General features: G+C 60.5%; 1 protein-coding gene across 1 annotated transcript in view; it reads right to left on the bottom strand.

Annotated features, from left to right (window-relative positions):
- Positions 1 to 11,661: 11,661 nt before the first annotated feature.
- Positions 11,662 to 22,042, bottom strand: part of ADAMTSL4 (ADAMTS like 4) — a 58,154-nt gene continuing 47,773 nt past the window's right edge. Inside the window, exons 10-19 of the mRNA XM_074939009.1 lie at positions 21,593 to 21,771; positions 21,172 to 21,277; positions 20,505 to 20,747; positions 19,595 to 19,724; positions 18,289 to 18,493; positions 17,744 to 17,917; positions 16,776 to 16,949; positions 14,845 to 15,024; positions 13,996 to 14,140; positions 11,662 to 13,356 (exon numbers count right to left, since the gene is read on the bottom strand). Of these exons, the coding sequence (XP_074795110.1) occupies positions 13,217 to 13,356; positions 13,996 to 14,140; positions 14,845 to 15,024; positions 16,776 to 16,949; positions 17,744 to 17,917; positions 18,289 to 18,493; positions 19,595 to 19,724; positions 20,505 to 20,747; positions 21,172 to 21,277; positions 21,593 to 21,771 (1,676 nt within the window). The 3' untranslated portion in view covers positions 11,662 to 13,216. The remainder of the gene's footprint in view (positions 13,357 to 13,995; positions 14,141 to 14,844; positions 15,025 to 16,775; positions 16,950 to 17,743; positions 17,918 to 18,288; positions 18,494 to 19,594; positions 19,725 to 20,504; positions 20,748 to 21,171; positions 21,278 to 21,592; positions 21,772 to 22,042) is intronic.

Raw genomic sequence — 22,042 nt, 5'->3', positions numbered from 1 at the left:
TCTGGCTCCTGTGTGCAGAACCCAGCAGACAAGCAAGACAAAGCTCTGTGTGTCTGCTGCCAGCCATGCCTGGCACGGGGGTGGGGTGGGGGGTGCCAGCTCCCAGCCATCCGCCATCTGGAGCGCGCACTGCACAGGGCCCGCCAGTGGGAAGCGGCGGGGTGGGGAAGACAGGGGCAGGATGCCACCATGGGAGAGCAGCAGGACAATGCCCGGGCAAGGGGGCTCAGCTCCCCCTTCGTGGGAAGCTTGCTCCTGGTGCCCCTCTTTGCAGCTAGGCACCATTCGGGCCCGAGTCGGGTATTTGGTGCCACCTCTTTTATTTCCAGGGAACGGACCGAGGCCTGTGGCACTGACATGGCCGGGCTCAAACCAGCCGACAGCGCAGCTCCCACCCCCGCGAGGTCACACGCGCCTTCTGTCCCAGCCTCTGCTGGGTGCGTCCACACCTGGCAATCTCGAGCAGGTTTGAACTCACCCCGGAACGAGGTTACACACGGCTTGCAACAATCCAGATTGGTCGGCCTGGCTCGGCCCTGGTCTGGGGAGCAGGGAGAAGACAGGGCCGTTGCAGAGGTAATGAGCCCTGCTGGGGGGCAGGGGGTCTCTGCAGCAGCCTCCTCTCTCTCCACCTGGCTCAGCAGAGCTGCCTGGCGGGTAGGGGGGAAGCCAGGACTTTTGCCGTGAATTCCAGCAAATCCCCCCACACACACACAAAAACTTCCCGGCCTTGGACGGGCTCAGCTGCAAGGCAAAGGGAAAACGAAAGCGACAGGATGTGGTGGGCCGAGTGGGGTGAAAAGCCCCGGGCTGCGGTGGAGACAGAGAGGGGAAGCTGCAACGCAGCCGAGCGGCAAGTTCCCAGCCCACGGCCAGGAACAGAAACGAGTCCCACGCACAGCTCCTGGGACGGCTCCCTGCTCCTGCTAGCCCTAGCCAAGCCTGGGGCATCCCCTCACCCCCCTGCCAGCTCTGCCGGTGCCCCTCAATCCCGACCCGCAGCCCCTGCTATCCCTGCCCTGGGGTCCCTCTTCCCCAGCTCAGCCAGTGCCCCTCAATCCCAACCCACAGCCCCTGCTGTCCCCATCCTGGGGTCCCTCTTCCCCAGCTCAGCCAGTGCCCCTCAATCCCAACCCACAGCCCCTGCTATCCCCACCCTGGGGTCCCCCTTCCCCAGCTCAGCCAGTGCCCCTCCCGACCCACAGCCCCTGCTATCCCTGCCCTGGGGTCCCCCTCCCCCAGCTCAGCTGGTGCCCCTCAATCCCGACCCACAGCCCCTGATATCCCAGCCCTGGGGCCCCCTGCATTTCATCTGATGCACTTCAGATACCCAGTGGGTGGGATTGGCAGCCCCAGGGACTTAGGTCCCCACCGCAGTGACCCCTTACAGGGGGCATTCAGGCTCCGGGGCTGGGTGCAGCTCTGTCTCTGTCCACAGGCTCTGCTAGTGACCGGGCTGAGACCTGCCAAACTCATCTCACGTGGGCACCTTGCAAGCAGCCATCTGGCTCTCCAGTGCAGGGGAGCTCTGCGTGCATGGGTGCACGGCACCTCCCTGCACCGGGCTCAGCCCACGCAGCGCTGAGGGGAGAAGAGGTTTCCACATCATGTCTGGGGAAAGTTCCCCTTTCGGCTGGTCTGTGACGAGGCACCTGACCAGCAACCGCAGCTAGAGACGACCCCAGAGGGCCCAGGTAGAGCAAGTGCAGGTCAGGCCATGCACAGAGCTCTCAGGGGGCTGCGCGGGTCTCCAGCCCCCCTCCCTAGTGCAGTAATGGCCCCCACCCCCCAGCTCTCCTATCACCCCCCCACACACCCGACAGCCCCCTTCCCAGTGCAGCAATGGCCCCGACCCACCCCCAGCTCTGCTGTCACCCTCACGCCCAACACAGCCCCCTGGGCACCCACTCCCCCAACTCTGCCGCTGCCCCTGAACCCCAACCTGCAGCTCCCCCCACCACCACCATTTAAACGGTCAGGCCTGACCTAGGATAAAAAAATCACTTCACACACATACACTGTCCCCCCCCATGCGTGTGGGGGCACCCCAGGCCCGCCTCCCTCTCACTGTGCAAGGCGAGGGGGCAGTAGTGGCTGCCCCACCATGGGCTGGAATGGGAGCCCCCCCAGCGCACCCCAGAGCCAGAGCAGGGCCTCGGAAAACACCCTGCCAAGGGAGCCTGGCTGGAGTCACCCGCCCCGCCCGGCCGTGCCCCCGGCCAGTGCAGGGCACCTTTGGAACCAACGGGCAGGAACACCCAGATACTGGCACCAGGGTCTGGCTGGATGGCCCTGAGCTGAGCAACCAAAAGCCTCTCTCTTACACCACGGGGGCCTGTTGGGGCAGTGCCCCCCCCCCCGCATGGCACAGACGGGGGGGGGGCGGGGAGGTCTCCCAGCTGCTGCAAGGTGCATGTGTGTGTGTGTGTGTGTGCGTGAGAATGCAGGTGTGCGCACTTGTGCCTATGCGTGTGTGCGTGTGCAAGACACCAGCCCCTGGGTTGCCTCCAAGCAGCGCTGCCGAGGGCGGTGGCAGTGCTGAGCCGGGCTGCCGGAGTCGCCTGCTATCCCCTGGTTCATCTGTTTCAAAGGCCAGGGATTTCCTGTGACAAATCCAAACTCCAGCCACCCGCCCAGCGATTCCCGCCCCTCGGGACAGGCCCCCGCTGGTGTTTCGCCGGCCGATGCGCCAGCAGGAATCCGGATGCGCTGGGGTTATCTGCCTTGACCCTGGGGAGCCTGGGGCCCGGCAGGCCGGCGGCTGAGTCACTGCTCAGGAATGCTGGTTGGCAGCCCCCAGCCTACGGCCGGCATGAGCCGCCAAGTTCCCAGCAGTCCCCGCTCCCGCAGCTCACTAATCACCCTTCGCCTGCTTCCCACCCCCTCCACCCCTGAGCTTGGGGCATGGCCTGGCGGGGTTGGGGTTCAGGCAGTGCTTAGCCCCCTTTGCGCGCCCCATGCTCTGGGGTTGAGCCCTGGGGTTCAACTACAGCAGCCTCAGGGCTGCTCTACCTTCTGCTACAGCCCCTGGGGAGCAGAGACTAGCCACAGCGCAGGGCACTCGGGCCATGCCCCCAATCCACCCCCTGCACTGGGGTGGGAGAAGGGCAGGTGCAGAGCCCCCATATCAGTGCCACACCACCCTACGTCGCCTTCGGTGCCAGAGGATGGGGGGGAGGCTTCTCAGGGGTTGGCTTCCCCCCACTCCAATGCCCCTTAGATTCCCAGTGGGGCCTCAGCATCCCAGAGAACCAGGAACACAATGTTGGGGGGGGGAACCTGCCAGCAGCAGCCTCAGCACAGGCCCCTAATGTGGGTCGGCCCAGGGCGGCTCTGTTCTCCTTGGGAGCGGGGGCCGGGCCCATGAGGCCGGGCGGCGCTGGGGGGCTGGGCAAGGGGTGCAGGCGAGCTGGCCAAGATCACCCCGGCAGCAGCAGCTGCTCCCTGCAGGGCATCAAGGAGTGGGCTGGTGCTGGTGACGTGATGGGAGAGGTCTCGGGGCTGCAAATGCGAACTCAGGCACCTCCCTGCTGCTCTCCTGGGACAGGAGAGGGCTTTAAGGGAGTGCCCGGCTCTGTGCCAATCACATGCCCAGCTCAGCTTGTCCTTTGGACGGGACCTGCCCTGCTCCTGAAGGGTCTCAGGGCCTGATCCAGCCCGAATAAAAGATGTCTCCATATACACACCCACCCACCCATCCATCCACAGAACCCCTGTCTAGCCATCCAGCCTTCCTCATGTACCCCCTCTATCCATCCATCCACTGTTTCCTCTAATTTTTCATGACCATGTGCAGAATGAATTTTGTTAGCTGCACCAATATGGAGGTGATGTGTGGTGGGAATGGGGCTGAGGGGTTTGGAGTGTGGCAAGGGGGCTCAGGGCTGGGACACAGGGCTGGGGTGCAGGAGGGTGAGGGCTCTGGCTGGCGGTGCGGGCTCTGGGGTGGGGCCAGGGATGAAGAGTTTGGGGTGCAGGCTGCCCCGGGGCTGCGGTGGGGAGAGAGGATTCCCCCCCCAGCCCTCTCTTGCCGCAGCAGCTCACGCTGGGTGAAAGGTGCCTCTCCCTGCCTGCGCGGCCCTTGATAGCCTGCTGCACGGTCATGCAGCTTAGAGGGAATTAGCCACCCACCCACCCATCGCGAGCTAGCTAGCCCCATATTCACCCTTCACCTCTCTCTCCCTCCCTCTCTCTCTCTCTCTCTCTCTCTGTTCTTTACATGCTCCCCATGGCTGCAGTATCCGAGCCCCCTCCCATGCCCCTTTGCTGTGGCCACTGTCCTTTTCCAGCCCCAGCAGCTGATTTCTCAGCCCAGGCCAGGGCTCAGGGGTATGTCTCAAACCCGGGGCAGGCCCCAGAGCCTGGGCTCCAGCCCGAGGGGGGACGTCTACACTGGTATTTTTAGCACCATAGTGTGAGCCTGAGCCAGCTGATCCGGGCTCTGAGACTCTCTGCCGCGGGGTTTTTTGCGGTGTGGACATCTCCAGGTGGCATGCAGGCAGCTGGCTGGGCACTGGGAGGAACTGCAGGGGCTGCCCATGTCCAGCAGCCTCTGTACATTGCTCCCAGCTGAGCCCTCCCTCACCACAAGGGCAGAGCACCTGGGTGGTCAGTCACCGTCCGGCCGTCCCCCTTGCCTGCCGGGCTGCACTGCAGGAACTGGGGCCTGGCCGTTCCCACGGCAGGTCTGCAGGGCATGGGCGGGTGTTTACGGTTTTATAGCCAGGAGATTGCCCTTGAATGGCTTCATAACAGGATATTTGAGATAGGGCTGAGCACGTGGACACTACAGTGCAGATAGAAAACAAGCCCTGTGCATCCTGGCCTCTGCACCACCACACGGGGCACCTCCTGCCCAGAGCTAGGGACAGAACCCAGGAGTCCTGTCTCCCAGTGCCCTGCTCTAACCACTAGCCCCCACTCCCCTCCCAGTGGTGGGAACAGAACCCAGGAGTCCTGTCTCCCAGTGCCCCGCTCTAACCACTAGCCCCCACTCCCCTCCCAGTGGCGGGAACAGAACCCAGGAGTCCTGTCTCCCAGTGCCCTGCTCTAACCACTAGCCCCCACTCCCCTCCCAGTGCTGGGACTAGAATCCAAGAGTCCTGGCTCCCATTTTCCATAGAGCCCTGGCTCCTAGCCCTCCCTGCTCCAACCGTTAGTCCCCACCCCACTTCTTTCCCAGATACCCCACCCCATGTCATCCCAAGAGTCAAAACTTGCTCACACGCTACGGACTGGGAAGGCTTTGTGTAACAGTGCCACGTGCCTGCTGGGCACAAAACCGTTCATTACAGCCATGATTTTCAAACGTTCCTAAGGGAGTTAGGTGCTCAAATCCTATGGAAATTCTATGGGAATTGGAGTCACAAATCATTTAGGCTCCTTTTGGAAGCAGCCTAGTGGCCAGTGCATTGGACTTGGGTGCAGGAGACCTCAGTTGTATTCTATGCCTCGCTCCGCCTGCTGGCTGACCTTGAGCAAGGCCCTTCCCCCCCATGCCTCAGTTTCCCCAGCTGTAAAATGGGGATAATTGTGATGGAGGGCAATTGCCTGTGATATCCTGGGTTCCCATCACTGAATGATGTTTACTACCTTTGTGATCCATTGCGTTAAAAAAGTGCAGTTGTGGCCATGTTACTGTCGGGTTGTGTGCAACCTTCCTAGGAGCCGTGACTAATGTCAACCTTGGGGAACTGGTAGGACCAGCAAAGGACTGTCTGGGCCGGGCTGTGTGACGTGCGTTTCCTCGGAGCGCCTTGGCTGCGTCAGAGCCCTGCGGCCAGTGGGGATGGGGGGGTGAAGTCTACACCTTGCTGCTCACCCCCAGGCTGCTGTGGAGTGACCATCGGTCAGACGCCCCGCCCCATGCTCTGGTACAATCACTGCACATGGATTGAGTCCTCAGCTGGAGGGGCCCAGACCCTGGCTGGAGTGTCTGCACTGCAGCCTAGATTCCACCACCGCACTGGAGCGTCCACACTGCACGCTCAACCTGGGCTTACCAGGGCTGGAGCTGGGTCTCCCAGCTGTGCTACCGTGCCCTCACCGCCCTTCTGAATCGGGTCTGCGGCTTGAGCTGTGTCCACACTGCACCGTGGCAGAGCACGGGCCCCAGGGGGCTCTGCCCTGCCCCTGTAGGGCCCGAGTGCTTGCTGACCTAAGTCAGGCTGAGCGGTGTGTGGACGGAAGTGGGGGGAGGGGGGCCCTTAGGCGCAAGCCTGAGTCAAGAGTCCAGGTTTAGGGCGCCGTGTAGACAGACTCTGCGCAGCCCTGGGCGCGGTGTTCCGCTGAAGCTGATCTCTGGTGACCCCTGGTGGCTGAAATAGGTAACACACCAGCGGTTGTGGCTCTTTCACCAGATGTTCACAAGGGCGCTGCATGTTGGGTGCTAAAAATCGGCGCCACGGGACCCGCTGGGTGCCGGGCGCTTTGCAGACTTGGGCCCTTGTTTTGGTACCTCGATGGGAGCCGAGCCCTGGAATATCCGGCTGCTGCTGCCCCCTTTGGGAATCCGAATTCCCTTGGTTTCCTCTCCATCTCGCCGAGCCTGCAGGGGTTGGGATGGGTTTCACGATGACCTGGCCTCTCTGCGTGGCATAAGTCGGTTTCAGGGCAGCTTGGCTTTGTCCTGGCTGTATTTTTCCTTTCCTGGTCCCAGCTGTGGGCGGTGCTTTGGGGTGATGGGGTGCCCTGGCCCGACCGCCTTCTTCCTCACACTCCCCAGGTGACTTTTTACCCTGGGCAACAGTCGATATACAATACCTGCCGTGCGTGTGGCTCTCTGCTCAGGGCTCGGGGGCTAGAGGGCCGCTGTGTGACTGTCCTGTCCTTCGCCCCCCTCCCGAGCACGTCCTTCCAATCCTAGCGCTGCTGGACTGCTTGAATCTTTACCCCACCTAGCCCCCGATCAGACAATTACCCCATCAGCTTCCTCTGGCGACTAATTAGCAGCTGAGTGCTCAGCCCCCTGGCTCCTGGTCACCCTCTGCACGCTGGCACAGGGAATTTTCACAAAGCCCCATTTTGGCCTCGTATCAGGGTGTTCCTGAGCAGGGCCTTAGGAGCCGTTGTCCTGCCCTGCAGATCTTTACGCCAGGGCAAGTGCACGTATAACCCACTGGTTTGTGCTGGGGGGGGGGCAGGAAACGCGGGGGCTGGGGTCCGCTCTCTCACATCGATTTTGCACTGGTGGGTCCCCGTTGGGCTCACTCGCCATATAGGTCTGTGCATCGCAGAGCCCGGTCAGACCCGTGTGCCTATAAACTGACTGCGCTGGGAACCAGCAAAGAGGCAGGGCAGAATTCAGGCTTGAAGGAGGAGGTGAATTCCCTGGGCGGGGAAGGGCTACTTACCTTGCTGGCAATGTGCAGCTTCCAGGTGCTCAGGGCATGTGCTTTGCTGGGTTCTGTGCTGTATCTCCCGTGTGTGCTACCGTGGCGACTGCTGTCTGGGCAGCGTGGGACTCCCCCCAGCTCATTGCTGCCCCCTCTCAGCTGATAGTGCAGTGGCAGGTCACCTCAGAGCATCCCGCTGCCCGAGGGCTGCGTCAGGTACCAGGGCACCACTCCTGGCAGGGGGGTGTCTCTAGGGCTTGCATGCTGATTAGTTGCTGGGGACTCTGCCCTGTACCGACAGGAGGCCCAGCAGTGCTGGGGGGGAGAAGGGGGGCGGGGGGTTGGAGTGCAGCAGTTCAGAGCAAATCACAGTACCGTGAGGTCTGTGAGCTGCTAACGGGCCCTGCCCAGCGAAAGCAACCAGCTTCTCATGCTGCTAGGGAAGGGGTGGGGAGGATTGCTGATGCTGATTGTTTCAGAGCAGCTTCGGGTGACCCTACAGCCAAGCTGCTGCCCCTAACGAGAGCCCAGCCACTAGCAGGGGCGGTGTTTGGTTCTGCTAAACTCGGGCAGTAACCGTGTCAAGAAGACCCAGTCTGCAGACCGGCCTGCGCCAGCAGAAAAGCGTCCCACAGAGCTCAGCTCAGAGGCCGCAAGCCGGGCTGGACAGCTGTCCTTGCCAGTTGTCAATAACACACCAGACCAAAGCAAACGTGCTCCTTAGAGCTACCATGTGTCCGGCGGCAGGCCCTGCAGCGAGAGGCAAACCGCTGGGCACCCCTCAGGCTGCAAGGATGGTTCCTCCGTCACCTCCTCACCACGGATCGCAAAGCACCTTGCCATTCATTACTGAAGGCTCCCAATCCACCCCACGTTGCCCCTGGAGATGTTAAGCGCAGAGCAGGGATGGGACTAACTGAAGATGGCAGGCCAGGAATAGAAACAGAACCATCCTGGCTCCCTGCTCTTACCGCTGTCTTAGGTGTCTTGATGCCCAGCTCTCTGTTAGCTCATGCTCCACTGCCCCTTCCCCCCACAAGGTTCCCTCCAGCCTCTGCCCTCTGGAAGACCCATCCCTCTTTGTAGCAGAGAAGCGTAGCTCTCTGAGTCCGATTGGCCAGCATGTGCTAGGTTCTGCCGCCAGAGCCTGTCATGGGAATAGGAGACTAGCTGGACGGGTGACAGGTGTGTCTGGGAGAACACAGATCCTGTGGGCGGACAGGCAGCTAGAGATGGTGGATTGTTTACAGTGCAATCAGCCACAACACACTGTTTGCACTGCCACGCGAGACCATATGAGCGTGAGTTCAGGACTAGGATCCGGCTGCATCAGGATGCAGATTACGCACTGTCCGGCCTCTGCCTTCCTTAAGTTTGCAGGCAATTGGGGGAGAATGGCTGATTCGGCTCTCACCTGCTCCTGTGTAAATCCAGAGTAACTCCACTGAGCTCAGTGGGCCTGAGTTTCTGCTTACCCTGGTGTAAATCAGGCGTGATGCCCTTGCAGGCCCTGCAGTTACACTGAGACAGAAACGATATGACAGGACTCAGGAGCAGAGTGGCTTTTCCTCCCCCTATGCAGCCTGGATAGAAGGATAGAGGCAGCTAGTTACATTGGTGAAACTGACTAGAAAGATGGTAGAGAGACGAGGTGCGGGAGGGAATATATTTTATTGGCCCAGCTTCTGTTGGTGTGAGAGACCTTTTTGAGCTTCCTCTTCAGGGCTGGGAAAGGCAGTCAGCACCTCATAGCTAAATAGAACGTGGAACAGATTGTTTAGCATAAGGACCATTCAAAGAGACGCGGCCCGTTAACACCCCTGCAGGACCAAAAGTGGGTGAATGGGTTACACATTGTTGTAATAAGCCATAAATCCTTTGTCTTTATTAAGACCATGATTTTTAGCATCTAACAAAGGTATGAATTTAAGCTCCCAGGCTCGTCTTTTGAAGATGTCATGCAGGTTTCCTTCAAGGCTGAGGACTGAGAGGTCAGATTGTGATCACTTTGTGACAAGTGGTAGCCACAGGTGATGTGGTATTTGTGTCTTTTAGCGTTTTCCTGTGTGAATTCATCTGAGAGTGTAGTGATTGTCTGGTTTCATCCACATAGTTGGGACCGGGGCATTTAGTGCCCTGGATGAGGTACGTCACATGTTGTGATGGGCATGCGTAGGACCCATGGATTCTGAAAGGTGTGTTGTGGGAGGTGTTGATCATTGTAGCAGTGGAGACAGGTCTGTAGGTTTTGCATCTGTTGTTTTGGCAGGGTCTGGTGCCACTTTGAGTGGGTCTGTGGGGAGCTTGCTTCTGCTGATGAGCTTGGCAAGATTGTTATGGGTGAGGAGGAAAAGGATGACTTTGGCGACATGTTTGGGGTGGATATCTGAGAGTCGTCCATTGTCTTGTGGATATTTGAGGCAGGCAGCTATGCCATCATTTTGTGGGATGTTGGCATATAGGGAAGTAATCTCCATAGTGACAAGGATGGTGTTCTGAGGGAGGTTGTTAATGTTGGGAGATTGTGGAGGAAGTCAGTTGTGTCCTGGAGGAAGCTGGCCCTTTGTGTGGTGAGTGGTTTGAGGATGGTCTCTATGGGTCTCAATATTCCTTCAGTAGGAGTGCCATGGCCAGATATGATGGGTCTGCCTGGGGTCTCTTGTGTCTCTTGGGAAGCATGCAGAAGGTCCCTGGGGTGGAATTGTGGGGAACGAGATTGTAGAGTTTCTCTTGAGAGTAGTTTGGGGAAGGATTTGATGATTAAATTCCTGGGTGACTTGTGGTGGGGGTCTTCTCTGATCTCTTCCTAGTAGGCGGCGTCAGAGAGTTGTTGGCTGGCCTCGTTAACGTAGTCATCACGGTTGAGTACTACAATGGTGCCCCCTTTGCATGCGGGTTTGATCCGTATCTGGTGGTTAGCTTTCAGGGACTGTGTAGCTGTTCTCTCGGTGGTAGAGAGATTGGGGTGGATGTGATGTTTTACTAAGGAGTTCAATTTTTTCCCTGACACAATCAGTGTAATGATGATGGCGTGATATCGTCTACTGGGGGGTCATATGATTCTTTTCCCTTATGACCTGGCGGTGGGGACGTGATAGTTGTGGGCGGTGTTGCTATTGTTGTGAAATTCTTTGAAGCAGAGTCAGCGAAAGAATTCCTCTAGTTCTCGACGTTAGTACAATACCAGATTTTGCGGTGGGGCAAAGTTCAGTCCCTTGTAGAGTAGAGACAATTCAGCTCCAGATACGGGTGGTCTTGATAGATGGATGATGTTGGGGTGTCATGTAGCGTCCACGTGGGTCCTGGTGCCCTGGTTTCTCCCGGAGGTGGTTTTCTGTGGGTTGTGGAGTTCTTGGAGTTGGTTCCACGGTTTTGTTTTGTGTTGGATGGCTGGCATCAGAGGGAGTTGATAATTGTTTTGGTTTTCTTGCATGGTCTCCACGTAGGATTCCTGATCTTTTTCCTTCCCATGTGTGGCACCATACGCTGATTTCTTGTTTGAGGGCATCCCTTTTGGAGTACGTGAGGTCCTGGTGAAGGTTCCTCAATTTTTCAGAAGTTCTGCAAAGCTGGTCAGCGTATTTGGGGCTGTATGTCAGGGTTAAAGGATTGTGGAGAGTGAGTCTTCTGGAGATGTTTTGTTTCCTGCCATTGCTCAGGAAGTCACTGTTGCTGTTCAGTTTTGCTTCCTTTTTCTTCGTATTGGGGAGTGGCCATTTCAGACGCAAAATTCAGTTGTTTCCCATTGTTGTCTGCAATGATGCTGTAGCCAGGTTGGTCCCTGACAGAGAGTGAAATTCACCAGGCTCATGCCACCATCCCAGCCAGCAGAGCGCAGAGTCTAAGGTCCCAATTCCGCAACACACATGAACATGCCCTTAACTTCAAGCATGTGAGTAAGGCTCATTGACTTAAGCGCTCTGCTGAATCAGGGCTTTAGACTGTAACCTTTTGGGGACTGTCTCTCACTCAGCCTATGCAATGCCTGGCACAACAGGGCCCCAAACTCAGTTGAGGACTCTAGATCCTATTGTAATACAATAATAAAACATTATTATTCTTTACACAGTCTTTCCCAGCCCCAGTTCCCCCCTCCCATCTAAGATTTCTCTGCACCAACCAACCCTTAACCAGGTAACTAATCCTGAATACTCTTTTTTATGTTCTTCAAGTTGGCAAAAGTGACATATTTCTTAAAAGGGGAGGAAAATATAAGCCCACAGGGAAACATCAGCTCATCTTTAATACAAAATAAATTAGATTTGCACAAAAAAACCCAGATACAATCTTTATAATATATAGTTATATATTTATATAATCTGGACACTCTGAATGGCTTTGCAGTAAAATTTTTCTATAAAATGTCTTTAATATAATGCCTTTATTTGTCAGGGGTTTTCTACCCCCTGCTACCCTCTTCTTCACCCAGCCTCATAAAATGTGGCCCTGCAATGCTCCAGCATGGTGTGTCCATGTTGTCGTCCCATGGCTGATCCACAAGAGGTTAAAGGTCTACTACAGACACTGCCTAAGAGAGGTGATGCTTTAGCTCAACTGGTAGACGTGTGTGCTTTTTTTTTTTTTCTCCTGAAGCTCCCAGGTTCAAATCCTGTGTATAGCTCAGGCAGGCAGGTGGGGATTACACGTGGACAATAAAAGTGATGGGAAATCTAGGGGCTGATCTGTAGCCCATGAAGTTAACAGCAAGAATCCCATTGGTCTCAAGAGAAGCAGAAAGACAGGAGGGAGAAGCAGTTCAGTGATGCTATCACCAAAGCAGCCAGCCAGCCAGCCCATGCCGACGTCCTGGGGGTGTGGGCTCTACAGAGGAGGAGGTTTGCTCTGTAAGTTCCCCAGACAAAGCAGGGACAGGGAAGGAAGTTGATGGGGAAACAACTGGAGGGGACTCACTCGAGCTTGACACGCATTCAGGGGTCACGTCAGCACCGGTAGAAGCTGCTGAGCGGGGTGTGCAGGGCAAGCTCCCCACGTGCAGGGGCACCCCCTAGGGGTGAGAGGGGAGTTCAGGTTCCTGCTACCCGTTCGGTCCTCGGCCTGGTGCTAATCGGGGCGGTGACTTGTGTCTGCCAGGAGCTGGACTGGGAGCTCCCCCAGCCTCCGAGTTGTGTCACCTCCATGCCCAAAGAGGGGGCTTGGAGGCCTCAGACATGACGCCCAGGCCAGGCTCTGGGGTGGGACATATAGCACATGGGTCCCTTTGCACCATTACGAGGCCGGCCGGCATGGGGCACCACTGGGCTTCGCAGCTCCATGGGATGCAGGCAAGGCAAGGGTCAGGCTCCGTGGAAGCGCTGGGAGTCGCGTTTCCCAGCAGGAAGCACCAATTCCTTCCGGTGGAGGGTGGGTGGCGGCTTTCCGGGCTCAGCTGTGGGGCTACGTGATGATGGGGCAGCCGGGCCGGGGGCGGGGTCCTACAGCATCCCGGCCCCAGGGAGCAGTCAGTATCGCGGCTTGTGGCGGCCCCTTCCCCTCACCACTGGGCCCGTACGCAGAATTGGTCAGTAACACACAAGGGCCCTGATCCTGGGCAGGACTACCTCTGTTGGAGTGAGCTGGGACAAGCTCCCGGCACTCAGCCCCACCCAGGATCGGGCCCTAGAGTTGCGAGCGGAACTGGCCTCTCCAGCGACAGGGAAGATGCGTGGCCCTGGGACGAGCCAGGCATGCGGCCTGGCCATGATCCTCGTTCAAAGCCGTTCCGGCCTCTTGGGCACAGTCTGGTTGTTCCCTCCCCACATGCTGCGGGGTGGCTTTGGGGGGGACGAGCAGCCCAGGTCCGTCCGAGTCCTCCCCAAGGAACACGCCCATCCGCACGATGAGCGTGCGAGAGCCTGGCCCCCGTCTCTGGCCGGCCGGCGCCGCTACCGGCTCTGCACGTCCTTGCTCCGCGCCACGGCCCGCGTGCAGGAGGCGCAGCACACCAGCTTGTAGTACGAATAGACGCAGAGCCGGGCCTGCACCACCACGGGGCAGTTGTGGTACTTGTCCCTGCAGTTCTCGTCTGGAAAGAGGAGGGGAGCGGTGAGGAGCCGGGGGTGCGGCGCACTCTGGGTTAACGCTGCGGGGAAACCCCGTTTGGTCCCACACCCCCAGCCCTTGGCAGGCTTCCACTCCATCATCACTGCTCGGCACCCATGGAGCAGCCGTCGCTCTCAGAGGGGTTTTACCAAGATGGGGGCGGGGCAGGAAGTATCATCCACTGTACAGAAGGGGAAACCGAGGCACAGAGAGGAAAAGTGACAGAGCTGAGAATAGAACCCACGAGTCCTGGCTCTCATCACTAGCCTTCCCTGCACTGGGAATAGGACCCAGGAGTCCTGGCTCTCATCACTAGCCTGCGCTGAGAATAGAACCCAGGAGTCCTGGTTGCCAGTCCTTTGCTCATACCCCAAGCCCCCACCTCTCATGAGGCTTGGGAGGGGCACTCCTCGCTCAGGGAGTCCATCCCCTCTGTATCAGTCTGCACCAGGTCCTGGCCCCAGCGTCTGCACCACCTCCCCTGTTAGCCACTTCCCCTGCCCTGGGCTCCCTTTGGCTGCTCTCTGCTTAGGGCACTGTAGAGGAGAGGTATACAGATGGACTCAGGCAGGGGTGGAAAAGGGGGTGGCTGAGCAGGCGACAGGCGGTTGGCGTCCCTTACCGAGCTCGGGGGTGCAGGGCTGGGTATTGCACGAACGTTTCTTGATGGGCTTGAGGTCCGACTGGCAGAGATTGCTGAAGGTTTTGTTCTGGGTCAGGCACTGCACCTCCCGCACCTGGACTCCCCCCACACACGACTTGGAACACTGCGGGGGCAGAGAGGGGGTTAGGAGAGTGACCGACATCCCCCCCGAACCATAAGGATGCCTGCACTGCTCTGCAGATTTTGTGCAGGAGAATCGGCCTCCCCACCCAGCACAGAGATGCAGCCACCTCTGGTGCAGAGCATGGCAGCTGGCAACGGCCACTCGGCATTGCTGCACAGGGCTCACTCAATGCTGAAATGGTTCGGGTGCAGCAGCTGTTGAACAGCAGTTTAAGAGAGGAAGTGAAGTTGGGGCCTGTACGGGGGGAGAGGGGGAGGGGACAACCCGACTTGGCCAGGACACTAGGTTTTATGCTGGGATTTTTTATGCCATTTTTTTCTTCCTGAGGCCGGGGGCAGCTTAGAGCTGACACACTGAGTGAAGCTGAGCCCCCACTTTTCCCTGATGGCCCTGCAGGAGACGCTGCCTCTCAAGTATTTGGCAAATGAATAGCCACTCATGCTATGCCAAACCTCCAGGGCCTGGAAAAATGGGCAATCAGATTGGCATGGCCACAGGGCGCGTACTGCACTGTCCTCTAGTGGATGGGATCGGAATGGTTCGACTGCATGTCATAGCCCCTATATGGCTCTCATCTGAAGGGGAGTCTCCCTAGGCTCAGCTGGCAGGGGCCTGGGTTGGGGGTGGGAGCCCAGGTGTGTCAGGGAGGGGCCTGGCCAGTCTGGGGGCCTGCAGGTTCTCACCGCGCTCCAGGAGGTGGAGAACCAGCGAGCGTCACAGGCGCTGCCAGTGCAGGGCTGCAGGGAGGGCGGCTTCTCCAGCGGGGCGCACTCTGAGGCCTCTGTCACGTTGAACTCTGAGCCCAGCTTGCTGACACAGATCACGTCCCGCCGCTGGGTACCGGTGCCACAGTCCGCCGAGCACTGCGGGGGGGGGAGGGGGGGAGGGAAAGGGCTCAGGCCGCTGGGGGCACTCAGAGCAGGGCTCCTGCATGTCACCCACCCGGCACTGAGGGAAAACCCACCCGCTACCCACCCACCACCCACGTCCCACCCGGAGTGCTCATCATTAGGGCATGTCCTAGCAGGACCAGCCCAGCTGGTCATGGGAGAGGCTAATCTCTCCGTCTCTGTTCGCTGGCAAAGCAGCCGCTGCTCCGTGTGCTTCCTGGAATTGCGGTGTGTCCCTATGGAGTCTGCGAGAGACCTTGGCCCCCAGGAGAGCAAAACTGGGGTTGGCGAGTGCAAACACAGACCAGGGGAGCCATACACCCCGTGACAGAATGTCCCCATGTCCACACCCTGCACACTACTGTAACAATCTGGGTACTGAGTTATGCCTTGGGAGATATTATCTGAAAAGTCATTGTCTGCTGGTCCTGATAAAATATGGGTGGCCACATTGTGAAGCGATAGATTCCAACTGCATGGGGATCTTAACACATGGTCCAAAGGGAGGCCGGCAAACAGGCCTGTCTCAAACAAAGGAACATGGGCTCTGCTTAATTGGCATTTAAGCAGCAAACAGAGTCATCAAGCAGGGCAGGTAGAAACAGAAACCCCAAACAGGTGAGGAAAAGCAGCAGGGAACATCCTTCCACACAGACTCTCTGTCGCCAGAATCTCAGCCAGAAATGTTTTCCAAGAGGAGGGGAAATGCTGTAAAAAGGGGGACAGACACCTCAAGGCTCCCCTTCTCTCTCTCTCTCTGCCCATCGATTCTCTGCACCAGAGGGACAAAGGAAGCAGCCGTTGAACTGGGGAAGGGCTCCTGGCCTAAGAAGCTTCTTCAGTAAGACGGCAGAGAGCACGTGGGGAGTAAACCTTGCCCCGAATTAAACAGAGATTGCGAAGTTAGGCACCTGCAGCGTTTTCTCTTTACTTTTCTTGTATTCATTTCTGACTGTTATGCCTTATGACTTGTAACTCACCTAAAATCTCTCTCCTGGCAGTTAATAAACTTGTTTTATTGGTTTATCTAATCCCACGTGTCGGAATCGAAGTGTCTGTGAAACTCCATTTGGGGGAACGAGATGTGTGCATGTCACTTCTAGTAATAAACGGAGGGACTTTATATTCGCTTGTATTGTCCAACAGCGGGCCGGGCAGGACAGGACATACATTTCTGGGGGGAAATCTAGGACCAGGGGAGTGTTGGGGTCACCCTGCAGTATAGCCAAGGCTGGTGAGGGCCAAGGTGTGTCTGGCTGGAGCACACACAGACGTAGCTGGGAGAGACTTGCACACTGGAGGCTGTTTCGGAGCAGTCCAGATTGGAGGCTATAGACGCCAAGCAGTGTAAAGGGCCCCCAGGTTAGAGGGCAGGGGTGACACAGCTACTCGTTAGGCTGGACTGTATGCTGGATATGTGTCTCAGACACACACACACACCACTGATTGTTATGCATGGGCACAAATAGACATCAATACATATGCACGCACTGTTATGTATGGGCCCGTGAGCGCACACACACACAGCACTGATTGCTCTGCATGGCACACACACACGTGCACACAGCAGTGATTGCTCTGCCTGGCACACGCGTGTGCAGCACACATACCCCATGCTGAGTGCAAATGATCCCAGGAGACTGCAGAGAAGTGTCCCCAGGCCTGGCCCCAAGAGCAGGGTGCTTTCCCACCCAGCCTGGCCCGGCGCCCACACCCCTCCTCACCTGGCTCCAGGGTCCTGTGTACCATTTGACGGTGCGGTGGCAGGGCCCGCTGTTGCAGGCTCGCATGTCGGCTGGCTTGGTGCCTGCGCAGGTCTCCTCCACCTGCTCGTTGGCATAGCTGGACAGACAGACCACAGAGCGGCGCTGGATCCCCGTCCCGCACTCCACCGAACACTGGGCCGATGGGAGAGAGAGAGAGAGACACCATCAGGGAACCTGGCCAGGGGCACCTCCCAGCGTAGGACTCCTGGGGCCTGGTGCTATCTAGTCTGGGATGGCTCAGACCCCTGCACCTTGGTTCATTACACAGGGATCCACCCATCACTGGCCCCATGGCTCCTTGGGCCCTGCAAGGGGGAGGGGGGGCTGATGGGGCTTATTATCCATCCTTCAGCAGATCCACCCAGCTGCACTCCTGCCTTGGGACGCTAGAAGGCAGCACTGCCCAGCATTGCAGGGAAGCCATGGCTGGGCTTCTCCAGGCAGGGAACCACAGGCCAGGGTCTGAACGTAGCCCCTCCTGGCCCCCGACCCCAGGGATGCAGCAGCCCCAGCCCTGAGGCAGGGAGCTTCTCCTATGGGGAATCTCCTGAGGAACCCACTGAACTTATCCGGGCCAGGCTGGGGGGTTCCCAAGAATCTCAGGTCACACGAGAAATGAGTTTGCTGGGCCTCAACCTTGTTCCTAGTGGAAGGGCTTCAGCATTGCAAGATCACTGCAAAATCTGGCATGACTGGGCTGTCCCTGCTCCAGGAGCCCAGGCCTGGGATAGCAGGGGTCTGCGGGTTGGGATTGAGGGGCATCAGCTGAGCTGGGATGGGGCAGGGCTGGGCTAGCAGGGGCTGCGGGTCGGGAGTGAGAGGCACCGGCGGAGCGGGGAGGGGGGGGTCCCAGGGCTGGGCTAGCAGGGGCTGCAGGTCGGGAGTGAGGGGCACCGGCAGAGCCGGGGTGGGGGGGGGTCACCGACCGTGCTGCTCCAGTCGCTGTGGAACCAGCTGCGCACGCAGGGCCCCATGTCGCAGGCCTCGTTGGCCGGGGGCCGGTGGCTGCCGTTGCACTCGCCGTCGCTCAGCAGGTCGCCGCGGTTACTGATGCAGCGGATGTGGCGGGTCCGGTGGCCCAGGCCACACAGAACCGAGCACTGGGGGGAGGGCGGAGCCGGAGGTGGTGTCACCATGGAGACTGGTGTTACCACGACAACGCCTCCCTGTATGGGATGGGAGGGAACCCCCCCCACACACACAGTCCTGCCCCCCAGGGGCTCCCCTCCCTCATGCCCCCCCCCCCCGGCATCCCCCCTCCACAGCACCGCCTCCCAGGAACCCCAGATCAGACCCATGGGCCCACCTACCCCATGTGCCCCCTCCCACCCCAGATCAGACCCATGGCCCCTCCAGCCCCCTATCCCCCCTCCACATTCGAGCCCCGCCCAGGGCTCACGCATGGGGGCCGCCCCTCTCCGTGCCCAGCTCCCGGCACTAGCCCCGGCCCCGAGCCCCGGCCCGTCCTTACCGCGCTCCAGTTGGTGCGCACCTCCCAGTGGCTGCAGACGCGGAGCTGGCAGGGCTGGGTGGGGCTGGGCTTGTCCAGCTGGCTGCAGTGCTGCGGGTGCACCATGGTGCTGCGGTTGGCGTAGGTCTGGCGGCACAGGACCTGGCGGTGCTGGGTGCCCGGCCCGCAGGACTTGCTACAGGCCGACCACTCGCCCACGTCCCAGCTGCGGCCGGAGAGAGTCAGGGTCAGCCCGGGCTGGGCACCGCGGCCTTCCAGACTCCAGGCCCTGCCCTGTGGCCGTGGGAGCCTGCACATGGGGCGCCCGCGGGAACCACAGCCCCGGGGGGGACACCCAAACTCACTGCAGCCCCGGGGCGGGGGGGGGGGACGACCTGAACTCACTGCAGCCCCGGGGGGGAGGACCCACACTCACTGCAGGCCCGGGGGGGACACACCCAAACTCACTGCAGCCCCGGGGCGGGGGGGAGGGGGCTGGGGGACGACCTGAACTCACTGCAGCCCCGGGTAGGGAGGACCCGCACTCACTGCAGCCCCGGGGGGACGGGGACGGGGGAGGACTCGCACTCACTACAGCCCTGGGGGGGACACACCCAAACTCACTGCAGCCCTGGGGGCGGGAGAGGAACCGCACTCACTACAGCCCAGGTGGGGACACACCCAAACTCACTACAGCCCCGGGTGGGGAGGAACCGCACTCACTACAGCCCGGGGGGGGGGGGAGGACCCGCATTCACTACAGCCCCGGGAGGGCGGGATCCACACTCACTACAGCCCCAGGGTGGGAGGACTTGCACTCACTACAGCCCTGGGAGGGCGGGATCCACACTCACTACAGCCCCGGGAGGGCGGGATCCACGCTCACTACAGCCCCGGGGTGGGAGGACTCGCACTCACTACAGCCCCAGGAGGGCGGGATCCACACTCACTACAGCCCCGGGGTGGGAGGACCCGCACTCACTACAGCCCCGGGAGGGCGGGATCCACACTCACTACAGTCCTGGGGGAGACCCACACTCACTACAGCCCCGGGGGGGCAGGATCTGCACTCACTACAGTCCTGGGGGAGACCTGCACTCACTACAGCCCCGGGGGGGGGGCAGGATCCGCACTCACTACAGCCCCGGGGGGGCGGGATCCGCACTCACTACAGCCCCGGGGGGGGGGGGGCAGGATCCGCACTCACTACAGTACTTGGGGAGACCTGCACTCACTACAGCCCCGGACCTGCCCTCCGTACTCAGGGCCCTGTGTCCTTGGCTCCCCGCAGAGAGCTCTGGCCAGGCCGGGGGACGCAGACACTCACTAGGCCGGGCAGGGCTGGGTGTTGCAGGCTTCGTCTGGCGCGGGCGGTTTGGGGGCATCGGCGCATTGCTCCTCCCCCACCTCCTCCTGGGAGTGGCGCGTGGTGCACCGGAACACGGGCTGCCAGAGCCCTGCAGAGACACGGCGGGGGGTGTGGGGGAGAGGCTGTCAGCATGGAAGGGAGAAGGAAAGGAGGCCCCATATAACACAGGGGTCATAGACACAGCCGAGGGGATAGCGTGGGTGGGGAGGGGGACCCCAATAACCTGGGGATCATAGACACGGTCGGGGGGACAACATGGGCAGGGAGGGGGACTCCAATAACCTGGGGGTCATAGACACGGTTGGGGGACAGCATGGGTGGGGAAGGGGACCCCAATAACCTGGGGTCATAGACATGGCTGGGGGGACAGCGGGGGCTGGAAGGGCCCCCCGATAACCTGGGGGTCATAGACACAGGGGAAAGCAGCATTTGCAGCGGTGAGCGAGCTGCTGCGGGCTGCTGGAGTTGTTGGGGAAGCCACAGAGTTTGCTCATGCACCCGGCTGGGGGTCGGGGGGGGGCATCAGGGAGGCAGGGAGGAATGGGGCAATGGGATTGGGGAGCAGGGGGACAAGGAGTGGGGGGAAGGGCAGTGGGGGAATGGGAAGGAGGCAGGATGGGGATCAGGGGGACAGGGAGTGAGGACGGGGCGTAGGAGAGGACGGGTCGTGGTGGGGATGGGGATCAGGGGGACATGTCTTGGGGGATGGGGCATAGGAGCGGATGGGACGTGGGGGATGGGGAGGAGGAGGGGACAGGTTGCGGGGGAACAGGTAGTGGGGAGGATGGGGGTACTGGGGTGGGTTGTGGGGGGACGGGGCGGAGGAGGGGCCAGGCTGTGCGGGGGACGGGGCGCAGGGGTCGCTCACCTTTCCCACAGGAGGCGGAGCAGTCGGTGCTCCCCACCCGTTTCCAATAGATGTCGTGCGGCTGGGGCCGGGGCAGGGCGGGCGGGGGCGGCAGTGGGGGGACGCGGACGTTACGCTGCAGTGTCCCAGGGGTCCTGCCCGACTGGCTGGCCGGTGCCGGCGCCCGGTGCCGGGTCCCCATGGGGTGATTGTAGGAGGTGGGCGGCACCAGCTGGTCACTCGGCGATGACATGGTCAGGGCACCTGGAGGGGAGAAGAGAAGGGCGCCCTCGATGGGTGATATGGGGGGGAGGGCCTCCCGGGGGGGATGGGCCCCTCAGGGGGTGTTAGGGAGGCGAAGGCCACCTGGGAGGTGATGGGGGGAGGCCTCCAGGGGGTGATGGAGGGAATGGCCCCCCTGGAGGGTGATGGGGGTTGAAGGGGCCCCGTGGGATGATGTGGGGAGAAGGGCTCCTGCAGGGTGATGGGGGGGGAAGGGCCCCCTGGGGAGGGAGTGAAGGGCCCCCTGGAGGGTGATAGGAGGTGAAGGGCCCCCAGGGATGTGATGTGGGGGAGACCCCCAGGGGTGACGGGGGGGTGAAGGGCCCCAGGGGATGATGGAGGGTGAAGGGCCCCCGAGGGGTGACGAGGGGGAAGGGCCTCCGGAGGGTGATAGGAGGTTCCTTACTGACGTCCTGCCGGCGGCCGGGGGGTTCGTGGGCGGGGTTGTCGGGTCTGGCCCCCGCCAGGAAGAAGCGGTAGGCGACGCCGGGGTTGTCCTGCTGGAAGATCATCTGGGGGAGACGACAGAGAGCGGCTCGAGCAGGGGGCCCAGGGGTGAGGGGCACCCGCCGTTCAACAGGCCGCCCAGCCGGTCTCTGAGCCTCGCCCGCCACAGCCAGCAATGGCCTGCCATGCTCGGAGCCAGCCAGCTGCTCCTCTGCGAGCCTCCTTCCCCAGGATCCCCCCCCCAGGGCCTAGGAACCCCCCCACCCCTAGACTGCTCCCCACGGGCCCCAGGGTCCAGAATCCCTCCCAGCTCCCCCATTCCCCTCTAGGGCACACAGTGCCCCCCTTCTCCAGCCCCCCTACCCCCCCTCCGTACTCACATACACATCAATGGGCTCTGTGGTGGGCCCCTCGGCCGTCAGCGACTCTCCCCCTGCGCTGGGCTCCTCGTGGCCCGGCCGGGTGTAGACGAAAACGGTGCCGCCTGCCTCGTAGCGCCCAGGGGGATCCACTGCCCAGTTCCCGTTGATGATCGACTTGCCGGAGCGGCCCCTCAAGGCTGCAGCGCACAGAAGTGGGTGCGGGCTGCGTCAGCGTCCTGAGCCTGGGGTGGGCTCCAGGACTTCCCCCGTGCTCGCTCGGGACCCCGGCGTGCTCTGCATGGACTGCGGGCCTGGAGCCCATGCTCCGGGGCACAGGAGAGCTGCCTCATTGTGGGGCTGGGGTCGCAGCACAACCTGGCAAGAACGGGGAGCCCGGGCAGCCTGCATGCTAGTGAAAGGTGCACTCAGTGTGTGTGTGTGTGTGTGTGTGTGTGTGTGTGCACATGT

The sequence above is a fragment of the Natator depressus genome, chromosome 24 (genome assembly GCF_965152275.1).
Source record: "Natator depressus isolate rNatDep1 chromosome 24, rNatDep2.hap1, whole genome shotgun sequence".
In the NCBI taxonomy this organism is placed as follows: Eukaryota; Metazoa; Chordata; order Testudines; family Cheloniidae; genus Natator; species Natator depressus.
The sequence above is the reverse complement of the archived record's forward strand: the minus strand, read 5'-3'. Positions and strand labels throughout refer to the sequence as shown.